The sequence below is a fragment of the Bos indicus genome, chromosome 29 (genome assembly GCF_029378745.1).
Source record: "Bos indicus isolate NIAB-ARS_2022 breed Sahiwal x Tharparkar chromosome 29, NIAB-ARS_B.indTharparkar_mat_pri_1.0, whole genome shotgun sequence".
In the NCBI taxonomy this organism is placed as follows: Eukaryota; Metazoa; Chordata; class Mammalia; order Artiodactyla; family Bovidae; genus Bos; species Bos indicus.
The window spans coordinates 17698800-17717925 of NC_091788.1; the positions used below are offsets into that span (position 1 = coordinate 17698800).

Here is a 19126-nt window from a genome sequence, read left to right on the forward strand (position 1 = left end):
GAAAAAAAAGAATGAGCAGATTATTCCACCTACACTCACTCATTCACATTATTGAGCATCTAGTCTATGGAAAATTCTTCAAGAGATGGTAATACCAGACCACCTGACATGCCTCCTGAGAAATCTGTATGCAGGTCAAGAAGCAACAGTTTGAACTGGACATGGAACAATAGACTGGCTCCCAAATCGGGAAAGGAGTACATAAAGGAGTATATTGTCACCCTCCTTATTTAACTTATATGCAGAGTACATTATGCGAAATGTTGGGCTGGATGAAGCACAAGCTGGAATCAAGATTGCTGGAAATATCAATAACCCCAGATATGCAGATGACACCACCCTTATGGCAGAAAGTGAAGAAGAACTAAAGAGCCTCTTAAAACTCAACATTCAGAAAACGAAGATCATGGCATCTGGTCCCATCACTTCATGGGAAATAGATGGGGAAACAGTGGAGACAGTGTCAGACTTTACCTTTTTGGGCTCCAAAATCACTGCAGATGCTGACTGCAGCCATGAAATTAAAAGATGCTTGCTCCTTGGAATAAAAGCTATGACCAACCTAGACAGCATATTGAAAAGCAAAGACATTACTTTGCCAACAAAGGTCCGTCTAGTCAAAGCTATGGTTTTTCCAGTGGTCATGTATGGATGTGAGAGTTGGACTATAAAGAAAGCTGAGCACTGAAGAATTGATGCTTTTGAACTGTGGTGTTGGCAGAGACTCTTGAGAGTCTCTTGAACTGAGATCCAACCGGTCTATCCTAAAGGAAATCTGTCCTGAGTGTTCATTGGAAGGACTGATGCTGAAGCTGAAACTCCAATACTTTGGCCACCTGATGCAAAGAACTGGCTCATTGAAAAAGACCCTGATGCTGGGAAAGATTGAAGGCAGGAGGAGAAGGGGACAACAGAGGATGAGATGGTTGGATGGTATCATTGACTTGATGGACATAAGGTTGATCAAGCTCCAAGAGTTGGTGATGGACAGGGAAGCCTGGCGTGCTGCAGTCCATGGAGTCACAAAGAGTCAGACACAACTGAGCGACTGAACTGAACTCTATGCCAGGCACTCCCCTAAGTGCTAGGGATACACCAGTGACTGAACAAAGGCACTTCCCTCAGGGAGTTGACAGTCTAGTGAGGGTGATCTCATGGGGTCCCGCAGTCGCTGGAAGGAACTGGCATTGAAATATGTTATCTTGTTTGATCTTCACAGTATCTCCCTGAGACAGGTATTATTACCCACGTCTTACAGAGGAGAATTCAGAGGCACACGAAGGTTATGCTGTATAACCTGCCTGAAATAATAGCATTCGTGGTGGGGGTTGGATGGTTAACAAGGGAACAGAACTGAATGCCTGCCTCTAGGGTTGCATTGCTGGCAAGTGTAGAGCCTAGATTCAAAGCCTAAACCACCTGGCTCCAAGGACCTTCCCACAAGGACCTGTTCCTTCTGTCCTCCTGTGATAGAGAGGAAGAAAATTGGCCAGTAATTTAAGTAAAGCTGCGACAGATGTATCTAAGCCATTGGCCAGAAGTCGTCCCTCATGCGGTCGGAATCCAGGTACTGCAGATAGAGACCTGTCTCCAGCATCCTGCTGGGAAGCACCCGCATCCTTTCCCTTAGCAACTGGGTAGCAGGAAGAGAAAGGGACACCGAGGTGGCCACAGGGCAAAGGTCAAGGTCCAGAGAATGGGTAGCCCGAGCTCCTCCCCGCAGAGGCAGAAGCAGCGGCGTTCGGATGGGATAATCACAGGAATTGATCAGGTGGCAGAGAGAGCCAGTGGCCTTTCTCAAGCTCCAGAAAGCGGTGAAATGAGTGAATAAGAGACAAGAAAATTCTATAAATGGGCTGTGCTGTTTGATGTTCATTTAATTAAGACATTCAGTCCTTCTAATGGAAAATATGAAGAGTGGAAATTACTGCTTTTTGGCCATCTCCTAGAAAGCCAGATCTTGACGGCATCCGGCCTTTTCATCGTATCGTCTTCAGGCTCAATTTAATTATGTATTACAGGCCACCTTCGATAATAATTACAATTGTATGCCTTTATGCAAAGCCTCTTTCTAGCTTGGAAGCTAAAACTCTGGGGAGATGCCAACAGAGATTGCTCAAGTATCGTTTAGTGAAAGTGGTTGTTTCCGTATTTGTGCATTCAGCAGATGTTTATCAGGGACCTACTGTGTGTCAGGTCTCTGTAGGTCTGCAGGGAGTGGCATGTGAGTGCATCATGGTCTCTCTTCTCTGAAGAAGCAGGGAAGAGGCCTTGCACGTGCAGTCCTGCATTCATTTATCTGTTCAGCCACCATCCCCTGATCATCTTCTCTCTCCCAGTCCCCATGCTAGGGAAGCTGAGATGAACTGAAGGCCAGTCCTCCAGGGTCCAGTGGCTGGCAGATGCTGGAATCCAGATTCCCAGCCTGACTGTCGGACCTCACGATCCTGTCCTAACTCAGGCGCTCCAAGGCCAAAGCGGGAGACAGGTTGTCCATCAGCTGTTGTGATGCAGAGGGCACATTCCAGAGGATTACTGGGAGAAGAATGGATGGGGAGACCTGAAGTGGTGGCGTTTGAGTAGGGCCTTGACAGAAGTAGCATCAAGGTGACATGAAATTCTCCAGGCAAGAATACTGGAGTGAGTAGCCATACCTTTCTCCCGGAGATCTTCCATACTGAGGGATCAAACCCAGGTCTCCTGCATTGCAGGCAGATTCTTTACCATCTGAGCCACCAGGGAAGTCCAGTGAATAATCTGTCAAGTCAAAATTGTAAGACTCCAGAACTCCTTTTTAAGTATTTTGCATGGTGTAATAAAATCTTTTTTATCCAGTTAGGCCAGGAAATTAGATTAATAAAGAGTGTGTACATGGATCATAGGTGATCAAAGAACCAGACTAGAGACTAGAGACTAGAGACTAGAATAGCATGCCCATCCCGTGAAACTGTCAGACTGAAACGGATCTTCCTGTTACCTTCCAAGATGACTGGGGATCTGACAGCACTCAGCTTATTCATAGACTGCAGTTAAAGGGACAGAATGGGGTTTTTGTTGGGGTGGGGGATGGGGAGTTAGAGAGCGGGGAGTCTTGATTTGGGGCTCAAAAATTTGGGATGCTCTAGTGATATTTGGCCTACAGGTTGTTATTGGCAGATGTCCTCTAAATGAGACACTTCTAAAATTACCAGCAATTAAAAAAGTCCTCTTCCCCAAGGTGACCATGCTCATGAGGCATACTTGCCTTGTCACAGCACTTTTCTTTTCTTCGTTTTTTAATATATGTATTTGGCTGGGGTCTTAGTTGCAGAGCTGGCGGGCCCAGTAGCTGTGGCGCGTGGGTTTAGTCGCCCCTGGGTACATGGGGTCTTAGCTCCCCAACCAGGGATGGAACCCACATCCACTGCACTGCAAGGCAGATTCTTTACCACCACCAGGGAAGTCCCATCACAGCACTTTTCTAATGATGAAAATCATCCATGTTAATTATTCAAAATCTTGAGACTATAAAATGCATATAAAGAAGCAACTAAAATCCCCTGTAATTCTACTCCCAGAGATAGCTGCTGTAAACATTTTTGTGAAATTCCTTCCTGTTCAAATTTCCAGCAGCCATAAAGGGCTAAAAAGCACACCAGCCTCGCCCAGAGTTAACAGGAGCAGAGCTGTGAGCTCCTCCAGGAGAGAGAGGCCTTAAGACAGACAGCCCAGATCTTTAACCCGAGACCGCCCTCAGTGGTCTTTCAGAGTCGTGCCCTCACCCACTCTGAGGGGCACTCTGCACCTCTCACCCTCCATTCCCGGTCAGGGCTCACCGCTGCTTCCCACTGAGCCAGACTGACCTCCCCTTACAAGAACCTGACTCGGTACAGAGAGAAAAATGAGAGAATCATGACAGGAAACAGTTTTCCAAACCCTTTAACTGCCTCTGAAAGTGAAAGTTGCTTAGTCATGTCCGACTCTTTGCAACCCCATGGATTGTACAGTCTGTGGAATTCTCTAGGCCGGAATACTGGAGTGGGTAGCCTTTCCCTACTCCCAGGGATTGTCCCAACCCAGAGATTGAACCAAGATCTCCTGTACTGTAGGCAGATTCTTTAACAGCTGAGCCACCAGGGAACTGCCTCTCCTAGAACCCAAAGGACTGATACATCCGCACAGCCTTGCCTCACCACCCCCAGGCCTGAGGTATACGGTTGCAACCCCTGCTTTTCTTACCGTCATGGAAAGGGCATCCATTTGCCTTCCTCAGACCTCAGCACCAAAGATTCAGCTCTCCCAAAGCCCCTTGGCCCTCCCCCTAAAGTCAGTCTTGAGTCGAGGACTGGGATGATTCACTCAAAAGACCTTCACCAACACCTCCTCTGTGGCAGACTGTGCCCGGGACTGTTATCATTCCGTGATCAGTACCAGCCAGCCATGAGGACAGAAAGAGCGGACTGTAGCCTGCCAGGTTCCTCTGTCCATGGAATTCTCCAGGCAAGAACACTGGAGTGGGTTGCCATGCCCTCCTCCAGGGGAGCTTCCCCACCCAGGGATCTAACCTGTGCTTCCTGCATTGGCAGGCAGATTCTTTACTGCTAGCACCACCTGAGACACCCATCCCCATTCACACGCAAGTCCAGAAAGGCTCTTCAAACCTGTTAGTAGCCAGCTCCCTGCCATCTGCCAGCCACTGTGTAGCAGGTAGGATAGCACACGCCGTGGACACTTGCAAACAGATGGTCTGGAAACACTCTGAAGACAGAGAAGCAAGGGTCAGCTTGGAAGCAGAGAGATCTAAGTTTTAATTTCGCTCTATCACACTTAGCTGTGTGACCTGGAGCGAGTGACTTCACTTTCTGAGTGTCCTCCAAAAAAGAGCTAATATATGTCTTTTAGACTAGTTGTGAGGGTTAAGGGAAAGAATGTATGAAAAGCACTAGCACCATATCTGAATGCCATATTGTGGGTGTTGAAAAATTTTAGGTTATTTCTTTTATCCTCAGGAGAATGGGAAAGAGAATTAAGATTCACGTGTGATGCTTTACAAAGACCACACCAGAGCAAAGCTGTGGGTGTTGAGCGCTGCTCGGTGCCAGATGTGAAATCCAGTTGTGAAGGGGCTACGGGAACCCATCTGTCTAGCCCCCTTCTGTGGCAGCAGAATCCTGGTCTGAACTCAAAGTCCCCTTTTCCCAGGCTCTGTGGCTTCCTAGGAAGCCCCATCTCCAGTGCTGGTCAGGAGAAACCTGTTTAACCAGTTCTTGGCAGAGGGGCAGCAGGGGGCGGAGGTTTGAGAAGGTATTCAAGCATCCACTTTGACTCCTTGCCTCTGATCATCCATCTCGGGTGTGTATGTGTGTGGGTGTGGTGTGTGTGTGCACACATGCACGTTCTAAGTCATGTCCAGCTCTTTGTGGCCCCCTGTGAACTGTATGTAGCCCACCAGGCTCCTCTATCCATGGGATTCTCCAGGCAAGAATACTGGAATGGGTTGCCACTTCCTCCTCCAGGGGATCTTGCTGATAACAGGGATTGAATCCGAGTCTCTTAGGTCTCCTGCATTGGCAGGGCACCATCATCTGGCTCTTAGTGAGTGAGTATTAGTTCATAGCAACAGGGCACTTCCACACATTGCTCACAGGAATCCTGGAGGGTGAGGAGGGTATCTCCACTCTACAGAATTAGGAAGGAAGACTCAAGAGAGAGACGTTGTCTGTCTGCAGTTGAATATCAGAAGGTGGAGTTGTGTCCAAGGAGATGCTGGAGACGTGGAAATGTATCCGAGCAGAAAGAAAAGCGGACCATGCAAAACCATGCCATCAGGTAGAACATGCCAGGCTGCAGCAGTGGCACCATTATATCTCTGTTACTCAGAGCCACTCCTCGGTTTTCAGGTACGACAGCTTTGGCCGCCTGACAAATGTGACCTTCCCAACCGGCCAGGTGAGCAGTTTCCGAAGTGATACAGACAGCTCAGTGCATGTCCAGGTGGAGACCTCCAGCAAGGACGACGTCACCATAACCACCAACCTGTCTGCCTCCGGTGCCTTCTATACGCTGCTGCAAGGTAAGTCAGCCGGGGGCCTGGGGGCTTGGAGACGGTGGGGTGGGGACGCCCCCCTTTGAAGAAGGATGACATGAGAAACAAGCTGCTACTGCTGCAGCTGCCCAGAACAGAAAAGCGTGACAACTGCTTTGTCACTGTATCACCACCTCATTTGCAAAACACACCAGCCTGAGCCCTGTAGAGTCTCTCCCCCAAGCTTCAGAGTAATAGTCATTGTCTCATCCCATTATCAGCAGAACAAAGGGTAGACAATCCATTAGCTGTTAATCCAGGTGACCTCGCTATTCGGCCATTCCAGTGGCTCCCAGATTAAAGACCGACTCTCACTCTGGTGCCTGGCGAGGACAAAGGACGAGAATAATTACACCTAATTATGAAAGGGATTTGGGCCTTGGAGAAGGCCTCCCTGAATCTCGGGTGAGAGTGCCTTGTTCCTCATCTAGGACTCTATGGAGAAGAGACCCTGCTCTGTGTCCATCAAATAAAACCTGATATGAGTTGATCTTGTAGCTTCAGATAAACCACAAAGAAGTAACCTTGCTGTGAATTGTTTGCCACAATTGTTCTCACGGGGCATGGTGACCCAAAGTGGAGCTTGTCGCTTTGTTGGGCTTGGTAAGCATGGAAGAAAAGAAGGGGTCACTAGGGAAAGACTTATTTGATGTTTTTCCCTGGCGTACTCCCCAGAGCTTTGACACAAAGCTGTAATAAGGGTCTTGGTCTGAGAGTCAAAGCCCCGAATTCTAGTACTGACTGCCACCCCATCACCGTGGCCCTCAAGTTTCTACTCTGGGGAAAGAAGGCAAACGAGAGCCGTGGTGGATGGTGCCCTGCAGTTCCAGGGCAGACACGCCGGGCCCCTGCACCTGCTGTGCCAGCTCCAGAGTGGACTGGGTGGAGTCACTCTTCTCTGATCCTCAGTTTCTGGGTCTGGAAAATGGGGCTGAATTACAAGTCCTGCTTCCTAGGGTTGCTCAGACAGTTTCTTCAGACAACAAGCAGAGGGACTGGCATGGGCCAGCACATAGTACTGCTTGGGAAGTACTTGTTGGATTAATTAATTAACAGGCACTTTGATTTACCGTAAGAGAAGGACCATGTATTTCCACAACCATTTTATGCCAACTGTAGTCCTATGCCTTTAACAAAACTCAAGGAACAATATCAGTTTTCAATCAAAGAAAGAGAAATCAAGCCCTGGAATTCCTTCTCCACCAAGCACCTTTAGCAATGGGTTGGGACAGACCCTAGGTATTTATGCGCCAACTGGGTTATTTCCGAGAAAAGGTAGCAGTTCCTAGCCAGCCAGGGTTCTGGCCGACCAAGGAAGAGAGGGCAGCTGATGACACACAAACATCTTATCCTTCAAACCTGTTTTCTTCCCCATGATTAAGAATTGCCTCTTTTGCTCCATACGTCTAAGCCGGCTTGCAGCGTTTTTCTCAAAAGTTAACGCAAGCCTTCTAATATTTAGACAACTTTTAAAAATTCAAAGGTGACACATCTCTTCAGTTTTAAAATGTACCATCAATTTAATAACAACTTTCCAGGTGGAGGGGGTCGGGAGACGCACTGCTCAAAATCCATACGAGGACTTAAGACACATTCCAATTTCAGAAACCTTAAAATGTGAAAAGTCCATCTCGGAAACCAGGAAAGCTGATACCTCTTTATCCTCTTTGGTACCTCTGCCAAGCTCTCTTTCCTCATTTCATACCAGGTTCAGATGCTTGGTTTTGCAGCTGCTTCAGTAGAGTCTTTGTCAAAAAAGCTCGTTCGGTTTCATCTTATGTCTGAACTATGGGAAGAAATAAGAAGCATCTTCTAATGAGCGGCAGCCTTGGGAAGTCACAGCTCACATTAAACGGGAATCGTTTGAGATGGGGCCTCTGCAGATGCTGTTCCATCCGCAGGCACCATTAATGGACATATGTGGATTCAGCAAGGAACAGCTTTAAAAGATAAATTGACACAGGCTTTCACTGTTCAAAGGGAGTAAAATACAGATTGTCAGTGAATAATGCATGGCAAGTTTGAGGCAGATTTTAGAATTCTGCGTGTGTGGGAGAGAGAAGGGGAGAAAGATGGTGTAGGGAGGGAGTGGGAGGGAGAGAGACCAATCTGATGCCATTCTCACAGGAAAAATTCAGTGAGGGTTCCCTGCAGAAACCACTGTATCCTCATTGCTTGACACAGCCCAGGGTATATCTGGTCTGATCCAGCAAATGTTTACTGAACACATGCAATAATAACAACGAGAGCTAACGTTTTGAGCACTTATTCTGTGTGAAGTATATTTTTAGTATTTTATATTCATCATCCTTTTTAAATCCTCGCAACAACCCTCTGAGGTACGATTAATATCTCCATTTTTCCAAATGAAGATAATGAGGCATTGAGAGGTTAAGTGGCTTATCCAAAGTCACACAACTAGTAGGTATTTGGACCCAGACAAATAGGCTCTAGGATACATTCTCTTACGCATGAATCTGCAGGCAAAGGGGGGGCTATGGAAGGACCATACTGGTACTACAGTTCACTCTGACAAGTATGTGAAATGGGGCAGAGGAGATGGAGGAAAGATGACGAAAGACAGACGTGACAGTGACCAGCACAGCGCCCGGCACACGCAGCTGGTGGTCACTGACATTTACGTGACTCACGCGAGAGGCTGAGCGCTCAGATCTTCATGGTCATCCTCCCACTTAATCCCGAGAGCTAACAGTACAGCTGTTATCCCTAATGTACAGATAAAGAACAGAGGCCTGAAAGCCTAAGGAATTTGCCCAAGGTCTTGCAGGAAGAGAGCGGCAGAGGTAGGGCTTGAGTCCAGGAGGTCTGGCCCAAAGTCTGTGCCCTCAGTCTCTGTGCTAGTGCGTTTCACTGTCCGCTGGGTCATGACCAACCTAGACAGCAGATTCCAAAGCAGAGACGTTACTTTGCCAGCAAACTCCGTCTAGTCAGGGCTATGGTTTTTCCAGTGGTCATGTATGGATGTGAGAGTTGGACTATAAAGAAAGCTGAGCACCGAAGAATTGATGCTTTTGAACTGTGGTGTTGGAGAAGACTCTTGAGAGTCCCTTGGACTGCAAGGAGATCCAACCAGTCCATTCTAAAGGACATCAGTCCTGGGTGTTCACTGGAAGGACTGATGCTGAAACTGAAACTCCAGTACTTTGGCCACCTGATGCAAAGAACTGACTAGTTTGAAAAGCCCCTGATTCTGGGAAAGATTGAAGGTGGGAGGAGAAGGGGACTACAAAGGATGAGATGGTTGGATGGCATCACCAACTCAATGGACATGAGTTTGAGTAAACTTCGAGAGTTGAAGGATAGGGAGGCCTGGCGTGCTGCAGTCCATGGGGTCGCAAAGAGTCGGACACGACTGAGCGACTGCACTGAAGTGTTTGAGGGTTCATTCACTCACGGAGTGGTGAACCTCTGCACCACTAGCTGCAGGACCACTGTTGAGACCTGGAAAGAGGCTAAGGAGGAACAAGGGAAGCTTCTGGGAAGAGATGACGTTTACACAGAGCCTTGAAGGAAGGGCTTGGGCTCGCATTTATTAAACAGAGGGGCAGTGCAGACAGAAGCAGCAGCTGACCATGGGCAAGAGGAAGGTGACTGCAGTAAAAACTCAGGTTTTTCCATTTTTAGAAAAGAACACAATGTGCATTTTACAACTGAAATTTACGTTTTCTCCAGAAGGTTCTATTAGCTAAAGATCCTAATTAAAAATCAGGATTAAAATTTCAAAATTAAGTCTACTTTTAATTCATTGTCATATGTATACATATATGTGTCATATATGTATATACATGAGAGTGATTTAAAACGTATATATTTGGCATTCTATCACTGATTTACATATTGGAGCTATTTTTCACCTTATTGTAAAGAGTGTTGTTACCCTAGTGGGAAGGCCTTAAAAATGTTCAACCCTTTGCCCTAGGACTCCTACTTTTAGGAGTCAACTTTGATTAAATAACCCAAAGTGAAGACATTGATTTATCCAAAAAGTATATTTTTAATAAATATATAATTCTATTACATATTATTGTAACATACTATTAAAGAGTATAATTCAGTGGTTTTCAGTATATGTACAAAGTTGTGCAACCATTCAGTTCAGTTCAGTTCAGTTGCTCAGTCGTGTCCAACTCTTTGCGACCCCATGAATTGCAGCACGCCAGGCCTTCCTGTCCATCACCAACTCCCGGAGTTCACTCAGACTCACGTCCATCAAGTCAGTGATGCCATCCAGCCATCTCATCCTCTGTCATCCCCTTCTCCTCCTGCCCCCAATCCCTCCCAGCATCAGAGTCTTTTCCAATGAATCAACTCTTCACATGAGGTGGCCAAAGTACTGGAGTTTCAGCTTCAGCATCATTCCCTCCAAAGAAATCCCAGGGCTGATCTCCTTCAGAATGGACTGGTTGGATCTCCTTGCAGTCCAAGGGACTCTCAAGAGTCTTCTCCAACACCACAGTTCAAAAGCATCAATTCTTCGGCGCTCAGCCTTCTCCACAGTCCAACTCTCACATCCATACATGACCACAGGAAAAACCATAGCCTTGACTAGACGGACCTTTGTTGGCAAAGTAATGTCTCTGCTTTTAGATATGCTATCTAGGTTGGTCATAACTTTCCTTCCAAGGAGTAAGCGTCTTTTAATTTCATGGCTGCAGTCACCATCTGCAGTGATTTTGGAGCCCCAAAAAATAAAGTCTGACACTGTTTCCACTGTTTCCCCATCTATTTCCCATGAAGTGATGGGACCAGATGCCATGATCTTCGTTTTCTGAATGTTGAGCTTTAAGCCAACTTTTTCACTCTCTACTTTCACTTTCATCAAGAGGCTTTTGAGTTCCTCTTCACTTTCTGCCGTAAGGGTGGTGTCATCTGCATATCTGAGGTTATTGATATTTCTCCCGGCAATCTTGATTCCAGCTTGTGTTTCTTCCAGTCCGGTGTTTCTCATGATGTACTCTGCATATAAGTTAAATAGGCAGGGTGATAATATACAGCCTTGACGTACTCCTTTTCCTATTTGGAACCAGTCTGTTGTTCCATGTCCAGTTCTAACTGTTGCTTCCTGACCTGCATACAGATTTCTTAAGAGGCAGGTCAGGTGGTCTGGTATTCCCATGTCTTTCAGAATTTTCCACAGTTTATTGTGATCCACACAGTCAAAGGCTTTGGCATAGTCAATAAAGCAGAAATAGATGTTTTACCACTATCTAATTTCAGAAAAATTTTTATCACCCCCAAAAGGAAACCCCATAGTCATTAACAGTCATATCCCCTTTCTCCCTTTCCCTCACTACTTTCTCTCTACAAGTTGGCCTTTTGCAGACATTGCATAAATATGGACTGATTCATATAATATCAGGCCTTTTGTGCCTGACTTCTTTCACTTTAGCATAATGATTAACAGATATTTATTTGCAGGGTTGTAATCATGCAAAAGTGGAACTAATCAGAATATCTATATGAGGACCAATCGAATAAGTTCTGTTATTTCCATATAATGGCATAGCATATACTCATTACGAAAAATGTTATGAACATATTCAACAATAAAATAACAGCGATCAGTAAGAACTCTATAAGCAGCCATTTTTAACCATAAATGTATTCAGAAATATTGTGGAATCTGGGAACATACCAAAATATTTACAGTAGTTTCCTTTGGAGACTGAGCTCACGGACCTCCATATATTTTTCTCGTGTTCTTCAATGACAGTGTTTTGTTTCTGTGGTCAGAAACATTAAGCACATTTGAAGACCACACCTCTGCCTCTGCTGTACAGCTCCGTCCCTCCTCAGCCCTCCTAAACAGAGTCTCCCCTCATCTGTCCCTCAGACCAGGTCCGGAATAGCTACTTCATCGGGGCCGACGGCTCCCTGCGGCTGCTGCTGGCCAACGGCATGGAGGTGGCCCTGCAGACGGAGCCCCACCTGCTGGCCGGGACCGTCAACCCCACTGTGGGCAAGAGGAACGTCACGCTGCCCATCGACAACGGCCTCAACCTGGTGGAGTGGCGGCAGCGCAAGGAGCAGGCTCGCGGCCAGATCACCGTCTTCGGGCGCCGGCTTCGGGTGAGCAAGGCCTCCCAGCAGGGGTGGCTGAGTCCCGGGGGGCCAGGGAGGAGGAGGACTCTGAGGACTGGGCTCTGGTCTGGAAGCTATACTAGGGGAGAAGGCGCTCTAGGGCAGAAGGCGCTCGAGGGGAGAAGGCGCTCCCGGGCTTCCGTGTCTTAATCCGCAAAAGGGAACACGTTAAGCAAGCGCACGTAATCAGAGTCTCGTGTATTTTCACTTGTGCTAGAGAAAGGATCACTGGCTTGATGTTAGTCAGTTCTGAGTCGGGTTTCCAGCTTCTGCTGTTTCCTGAGTACTTTTGGGCAAATCCATGACCTCGTAAAGCCTCAATTTCATTATCCATAAAATGAGGACAATGAAACCAACTTACAAGTTGCTGTAATGATTAGAAATAGTACATAAAGTGTCTCATATGGAATCCTGATGCTGGGAAAGATTGAGAGCAAGAGGAGAAGGGGATGACAGAGGATGAGATGGCTGGATGGCATCACTGACTTGATGGACATGGGTTTGGGTGGACTCGGGGAGTTGGTGATGGACAGGGAGGCCTGGCGTGCTGCAGTCCATGGGGTCTCAAAGAGTCGGACACAACTGAGCGACTGAACTGAACTGATGGAATCTGGCACATAAAAGTAGTCAGTAATACCTATTTTAGTTGTCATCGTTATTCTTATCACGCATTGCTAATACGCATGAAGATTTAGTTTAGCTCTTTGGACCCTAAGCCACATTCTCCTTCCAGGCGGAGTTATCCTTCCTTAGTGAGCAAAACAACTCCACCATGGCTGTCACTGCCAGGGGGCTGGCTTCTGGAGTCTGGCATCTCAGAGCACTTTTCTGCATGTGGATGCACAGAACGAGCACTTTCGCTGCCTCACTCACATGTCTTTGCAGTGTGGCCTCTGCCCCAGGGCCAGATTACCTAGCTCCAGTTCCCTCCAGCTTCAGAAAAGGCAGGCAATGGGGAAAGGGAAATGGAAGGCCTGGTCCTGACGTTCAGCACAGCGCCTCGCAGACCGCACACAGGTGCTCCATGCAGCCTTGCTGAGCTGCAGGGCACCCCAGGACTGGGCCACATGTTCCTGATTCCTCAAAGCTGCAGAAACATCCTCATGCAACCTGGCCAGGGCTGTCTTGTACTGCACCCCACCCACCACCACCCCCACCCAGCCATTTCTTGCAGAGAAAGTTCATTTAAGGCCCTGTTTCACGTAGGAGGTAACCAGGGTCCAGAGAGAGGAGGGAGTTTTCCAGACTCGAATAGTTAGGCAGTCACTGGAAATACACACACTGTCTCATGGTGCCTTTCTCGTAGCAGACAAGTATGTGCCTGATTCAGTATCACATAACTGGAGCCCAGAAAACAGGGCTTCCTGTGGTCCTCAAGAATTCAACAGCTATCTATCTGATGTAGGAAACAGCCTTCCACTGATTCCCCAAGGAAGGTCTAGCTGTCTTTGTTCTTTATAGGACACTGTCTGCAGACTCACCGAGCCCCCTGTGTGAATTCTCCCGGAGTCCTTCACACACATTGGAGGCAACGGGCTACGTAGAACGCTTGACCCAGGTTTGAGTCCTGCCTGGGGGCCATGTATGTAGCCTTGAGCAGCCCCTCTAAGCTTCAGATTCCTCTGCAGAAACCAGATGATATTTCTGAAGCACCTAGCCCAGTGCTGGAAGACCCCAGGTGCTCAATAAAGAGCTGCCATTACTGCTGTTAGGATTTCCTCTCTGCCGCACGAACTGGACCAAAAGTTTCCCAGCCATTAATGGGTCCCTCTCCTAGGCTGAGACGAATGACGCTCCGGTCGGGTGGCCGCCACCTCCAAGTCCTCCCAAAATAAATGGCCACCCACAGTGGTGGCATACGGAATGAGAATGTTAGCTGGGTGCACCTCCCCGTAATGCAGTTCATTTTTTATACAACTGGGAACTTTTTTAATAAAGAAAGATGTAAAATCTCATTGCCGCCACTGCCGAGCACAGGAAGCGTTAGGCAGTTCCTCAGTGAGCTGCTTAATTCAATTTTATTAATTTTGCTGCAGAGCTGTAGCTTCTCTTCACTGGGGGCCCTCCATGGGGAGAGGGGGACAACTGGCTAGGTGGTAGCACCTTGTAGGGGAGTCACAAGGGACCTTCCCAAAGATGCTTTGTAGGGCCCCCATCATCGTTGGTGGTATAGAAGCTGCTTCTCCCTCTGCCCTCTCTGCAAAGAACAACACCTCTGATTTTTCATGGAAATTGTCTGCCATACTGTTTTTGCTTCTGCAATTGTGTTTGATTACCTCTGGGAAAGCAACCTTATTATAACCAGGCCATTCACAGCTAAAGTCGTCTCAGCACCATCAGTATAAATCCTGATTTTCAAGGCTTTAGAATTTGTCTGGGGAGAAGGGTGAGACACACACGTCTCTACTTCCTCTGAGAATTACCACGATCATTTGCTGTCATTTAATGGCTCCAGTTTCCTCTGTCCGTAGAACTTTTCAGGCAAGAATACTGGAGTGGGTTGCCGTGTCCTACTCCAGAGGAATCTTCCTGACCCAGGGATAGAACTCATGTCTCCCACATTGGCAGGAAGATCCTTTACCACTGTGCCACCTGCCGGGAGCAAATGTTCCAAAACCTAGGACAGTGTTCCCCAGGCGACCCACAGCCAGAGAAGGCATCCCAGACACACACACACACTGCCTCCCAGGGCCTCCAGAAAGAAGAAGATGCCTTGAGATGACCAGGAGGCCCTGATTGTGGTGGCAGAGGGCAGGAGAGACCCCAGAGGGGATGGGGACTCCAAGGCCCCAAGAAGGACCACAGATCATACGTTGGCATGTTGCAGTGGTGAGAGTCGAATCCAGGCCCAGTCACTCACCAGTCACGGGGTCTGGAGCCCTGTCGTTGACTGTGGTCTCCCTGGTGTCAAACACAAGAGCAGCGCCGGGCACATAAAATATGGGGTCAGGCACTGACTTACTGGGCCCACATGGCCACTCCCTTTCCAGGAGGGAGTTAAGAAGGATCTGCTTTTGTCTCCTCATCAGGAGAATCGCACTAGGAAATTACATGCATCATATGTGCTACTATTTACCCAGACTCTGCATTGTCTTTACCCTCACAAGCGCCCTGTGCAGTTGGCACGACTGTTCCCATTTTACAGATGAGGAAACTTGGCGGAATTGACAAGCGACAGAGCCACAGTCCAAACCCTTGTCTGCTGCCACCCAAGACCTGTGCCGCCTCCTCTGCTCAGCGGCTTCTCAGACCGAGTTCTCGATGTCTAGACTGACTCTGTGTCCGCCTACCCCTTCTCCAGGTTCACAACCGGAACCTCCTGTCCCTGGACTTTGACCGCGTGACACGCACGGAGAAGATCTATGACGACCACCGCAAGTTCACCCTCCGCATCCTGTATGACCAGACAGGGCGGCCCAGCCTCTGGTCACCCAGCAGCAGGCTGAACGGCGTCAACGTGACCTATTCCCCGGGGGGCCACATCGCCGGTGTCCAGAGGGGCATCATGTCTGAGAGGATGGAATACGACCAGGCGGGCCGCATCACATCCAGGATCTTCGCTGACGGGAAGACATGGAGCTACACCTACTTAGAGAAGGCAGGTGTCTGTCTCCCTCCATCACTGGCCTTGCCATATAGAAGATCTTCGTTCTGCTCAACCTAAGCCCAGGCCCAGCCTGCTGACCTCAATGGGATAAATCTGACCCATGTGGTCTCCGAAAGGAAATGTTCAGGAAAATCTGGATCAGAGGGTCAGGGGCTTCCTGGGTGGAGTCTGGATGGATTATGGTGAGGGTATGACATATGGAAGCTTCTGGGTGGGAGAATGTAAAAGTCTCACCTGATAGATGGGAGCTAGGCCCAAATACTATCTGGACTTATGGAGCAGGATTTGGAGTCTGCTCCCAGGTCTAGGGTACCTGGTGTGACCTGGTCACAGAGAACAAGACGGAGGCCAGGGGATCAGTATTAAGCAAGAGGTGCTTAATCCTGCATGTCACATGCTAAGAGTGGCGTTAGGAAGTCTTTCTGCTTCAAATCAGGCTTCATTTCATCCTGTTGTTGTTCAATAGCTCAGTCATGTCCGACATTTTGTGACTCTGTGGACTGCAACATGCCACGTCCTTCACCTTCCCTGTCCTTGACCATCTCCCAGAGTTTGCTCAAACTCATGTCCATTGAGTCGATGATGCCATCCAACCATCTCATCCTCTGTTGTCCCCTTCTTCTCCTCCCTTCAGTCTTTCCCAGCATCAGGGTCTTTTCTCATGAGTAGGCTCTTTGCATCAGGTGGCCAAAGTATTGGAGTTTCAGCTTCAGCATCAGTCCTTCCAATGAATATTCAGGGTTGACTTTAAAACTTGACTGGTTGGATCTCCTTGCAGTCCAAGGGATTCTCAAGAGTCTTCTCCAACACCACAGTTTAAAAGCATCAATTCTTCAGCACTCAGCCTTCTTTATGGTCCAACTCTCAAATCCATACATGACTACTGGAAAAACTATAGCTTTGACTATACAGATCTTTGTTGACAAAGTAATTAATGTCTCTCTCTGCTTTTTAATATGCTATCTAGGTTTGTCATAGCTTTTCTTCCAAGGAGCAAGCATCTTTTAATTCCATGGCTGCAGTCACCATCTGCAGTGATTTTGGAGCCCAAGAAAATAAAGTCTCTCACTGTTTCCATTGTTTCCCCATCTATTTGCCATGATGTGATGGGACCGGATGCCATGATCTTCATTTTTTGAATGTTGAGTTTTAAGCCAACTTTTTAACTCTCCTGTTTCACTTTCATCAAGAGGCTCTTTAGTTCCTCTTTGCTTTCTGCCATTAGGGTGGTATCATTTGCATATCTGAGATTATTGCTATTTCTCCCAGTAGTCTTGATTCTGGCTTGTGCTTCATCCACCCTGGCATTTCACGTAATGTACTCTGCATAAAAGTTAAATAAGCAGGGTGACAAGATACAGCCTTGAAGTACTCCTTTCCTGATTTGGAACCAGTCTGTTGTTCCATGTCCAGTTCTAACTGTTGCTTCCTGACCTGCATACAGATTTCTCAGGAGGCAGGTAAGGTGGTCTGGTATTCCCATCTCTTTCTGAATTTTGCAGTTTGTGGCAATCCATATAGTCAAAGGCTTTAGCATAATCAATGAAGCAGAAGTAGGTGTTTTTCTGAAACTTTATTGCTTTTTCTATGATCCAACAGATGTTGGCAGTTTGATCTCTGGTTCCTCTCTGCCTTTTCTAAATCCAGCTTGAACATCTGGAAGTTCTCGGTTCACATAGTGTTGAAGCCTAGCTTAGAGAATTTTGAGCATTCCTTTACTAGCATGTGAAATGAGTGCAATTGTGCGGTAGTTTGAACATTCTTTGGCATTGTCATTCTTTGGAACTGGAATGAAACTGACCTTTTCCAGTCCTGTGGCCACTACTGCGTTTTCCAAATTTGCTGGCATATTGAGTGCAGCACTTTCACAGCATCATCTTTTAGGATTTGAAATAGCTCAACTATTTGAGCTATTCCATCACCTCCACTAGCTTTGTTTATAGTGATGCTTCCTAAGGCTCGCTTGACTTCACATTCCAGGATGTCTGGCTCTAGGTGAGTGTTCACACCATCATGGTTATCTGGGTCATTAAGATCTCTTTTGTACAGTTCTTCTGTGTATTCTTGCCATATCTTCTTAATATCTTCTGCTTCTGTTAGGTTCATGCTGTTTCTGACCTTTATTGTGCCCATCTTTGCATGAAGTGTTGCCCTGGTGTCTCTGATTTTCTTGAAGAGATCTCTAGTCTTTCCCATTCTATTGTTTTCCTCTATTTCTTTGCATTGATCACTTAGGAAGGCTTTCTTGCTATTCTTTGGAACTCTGCATTCATTTCATCCTAGGAACTAGGAATCAGAAAAGGCCTCTAATCAAAAGTTGGTCTCAAAGAAGAGAAATGGTAATTTTGATGCCCAGATGTCTTTTGGCCTGTTACCTACTGACTTATTCATGAAACAGTCTGTATTTCATGCCACAGTTCTGATACCCAGATCCTGGCTTTGTGTTCTACACCTGGTCAGCTGTCCAGGCCCAGGCTCTGCTTGATCTGTGACCCGTCTCCCCTACCAGCAGCATTCACATCTGCAAGAGTATTATTTGTGGCAGTGTTAAGAGATACCCTGAAGGTCATCCAACATGACCTGAAAATCTGAACGCAGAGGGAAAGAATTTGTCCACGGCCATACACTGAGTCCGTTATTAGAAACCAGGTTTCCCCATTCCCATCACAGCCCACCCTACCCCTGGGGGGGTGTATGACCTGTTACTACATAAACAATTATGCAAAACCTTAAATGTCCTTCTCAGACAGGTCTTATCCTATAGGCCATAGGGAGTCAACAGAAGCTGTTTAGCAGGCAATAGACATTATCAGGGGTTTTCCAGGTGGCAGTAATGGTAAAGAATCTGCCTGCCAATACAGTTAGAGATAAGAGGCATGGGTTCAATCCCTGGGTTGGGAAGATTCCCTGGAGGAGGGCACAGCAACCCACTCCAATATTCTTGCCTGGAAAATCCCATGGACAGAGGAGCCTAGCAGGCTGTAGTCCATAGGATTGCACAGTCAGACACGACTGAAGTGACGCACACACATGGACATTATCAGACTGTGTTTAATCATTCTTGCTTGGGTAGGAAGATTGAGAAGGAATCTGGAGCAAGGGAGCCAAGAGAGAGGCTGCTGCAAATATTTATACTTTAGGCCAGTTCTCTCAACCCCATCCCACACTGAAATCATTTCTATACCCCACAAAGGGGCAAACAGACAACGCTGCTCACTGTAGGCAGGCCAAGGGTGGCAAGAAGGCCTTCTCTTAGCACATCTATACCCCATTGCATTATCCTAGGGCACACTGATTGGAAAGCTCTGGTTTGGGCATAACTTAGAAGAACCACTGGCTTCCTTGGCCTTTCA

General features: G+C 47.3%; 1 protein-coding gene across 2 annotated transcripts in view; it reads left to right on the forward strand.

The window, feature by feature from the left end:
- The window catches only part of TENM4 (teneurin transmembrane protein 4), a 3327204-nt gene that overhangs the window by 3291027 nt on the left and 17051 nt on the right, over window positions 1-19126 (forward strand). For both annotated transcript variants that reach the window (XM_070782510.1, XM_070782511.1), the window contains 3 exons: window positions 5880-6052; window positions 11919-12154; window positions 15468-15764. In XM_070782510.1, the coding sequence (XP_070638611.1) occupies window positions 5880-6052; window positions 11919-12154; window positions 15468-15764 (706 nt within the window). The remainder of the gene's footprint in view (window positions 1-5879; window positions 6053-11918; window positions 12155-15467; window positions 15765-19126) is intronic.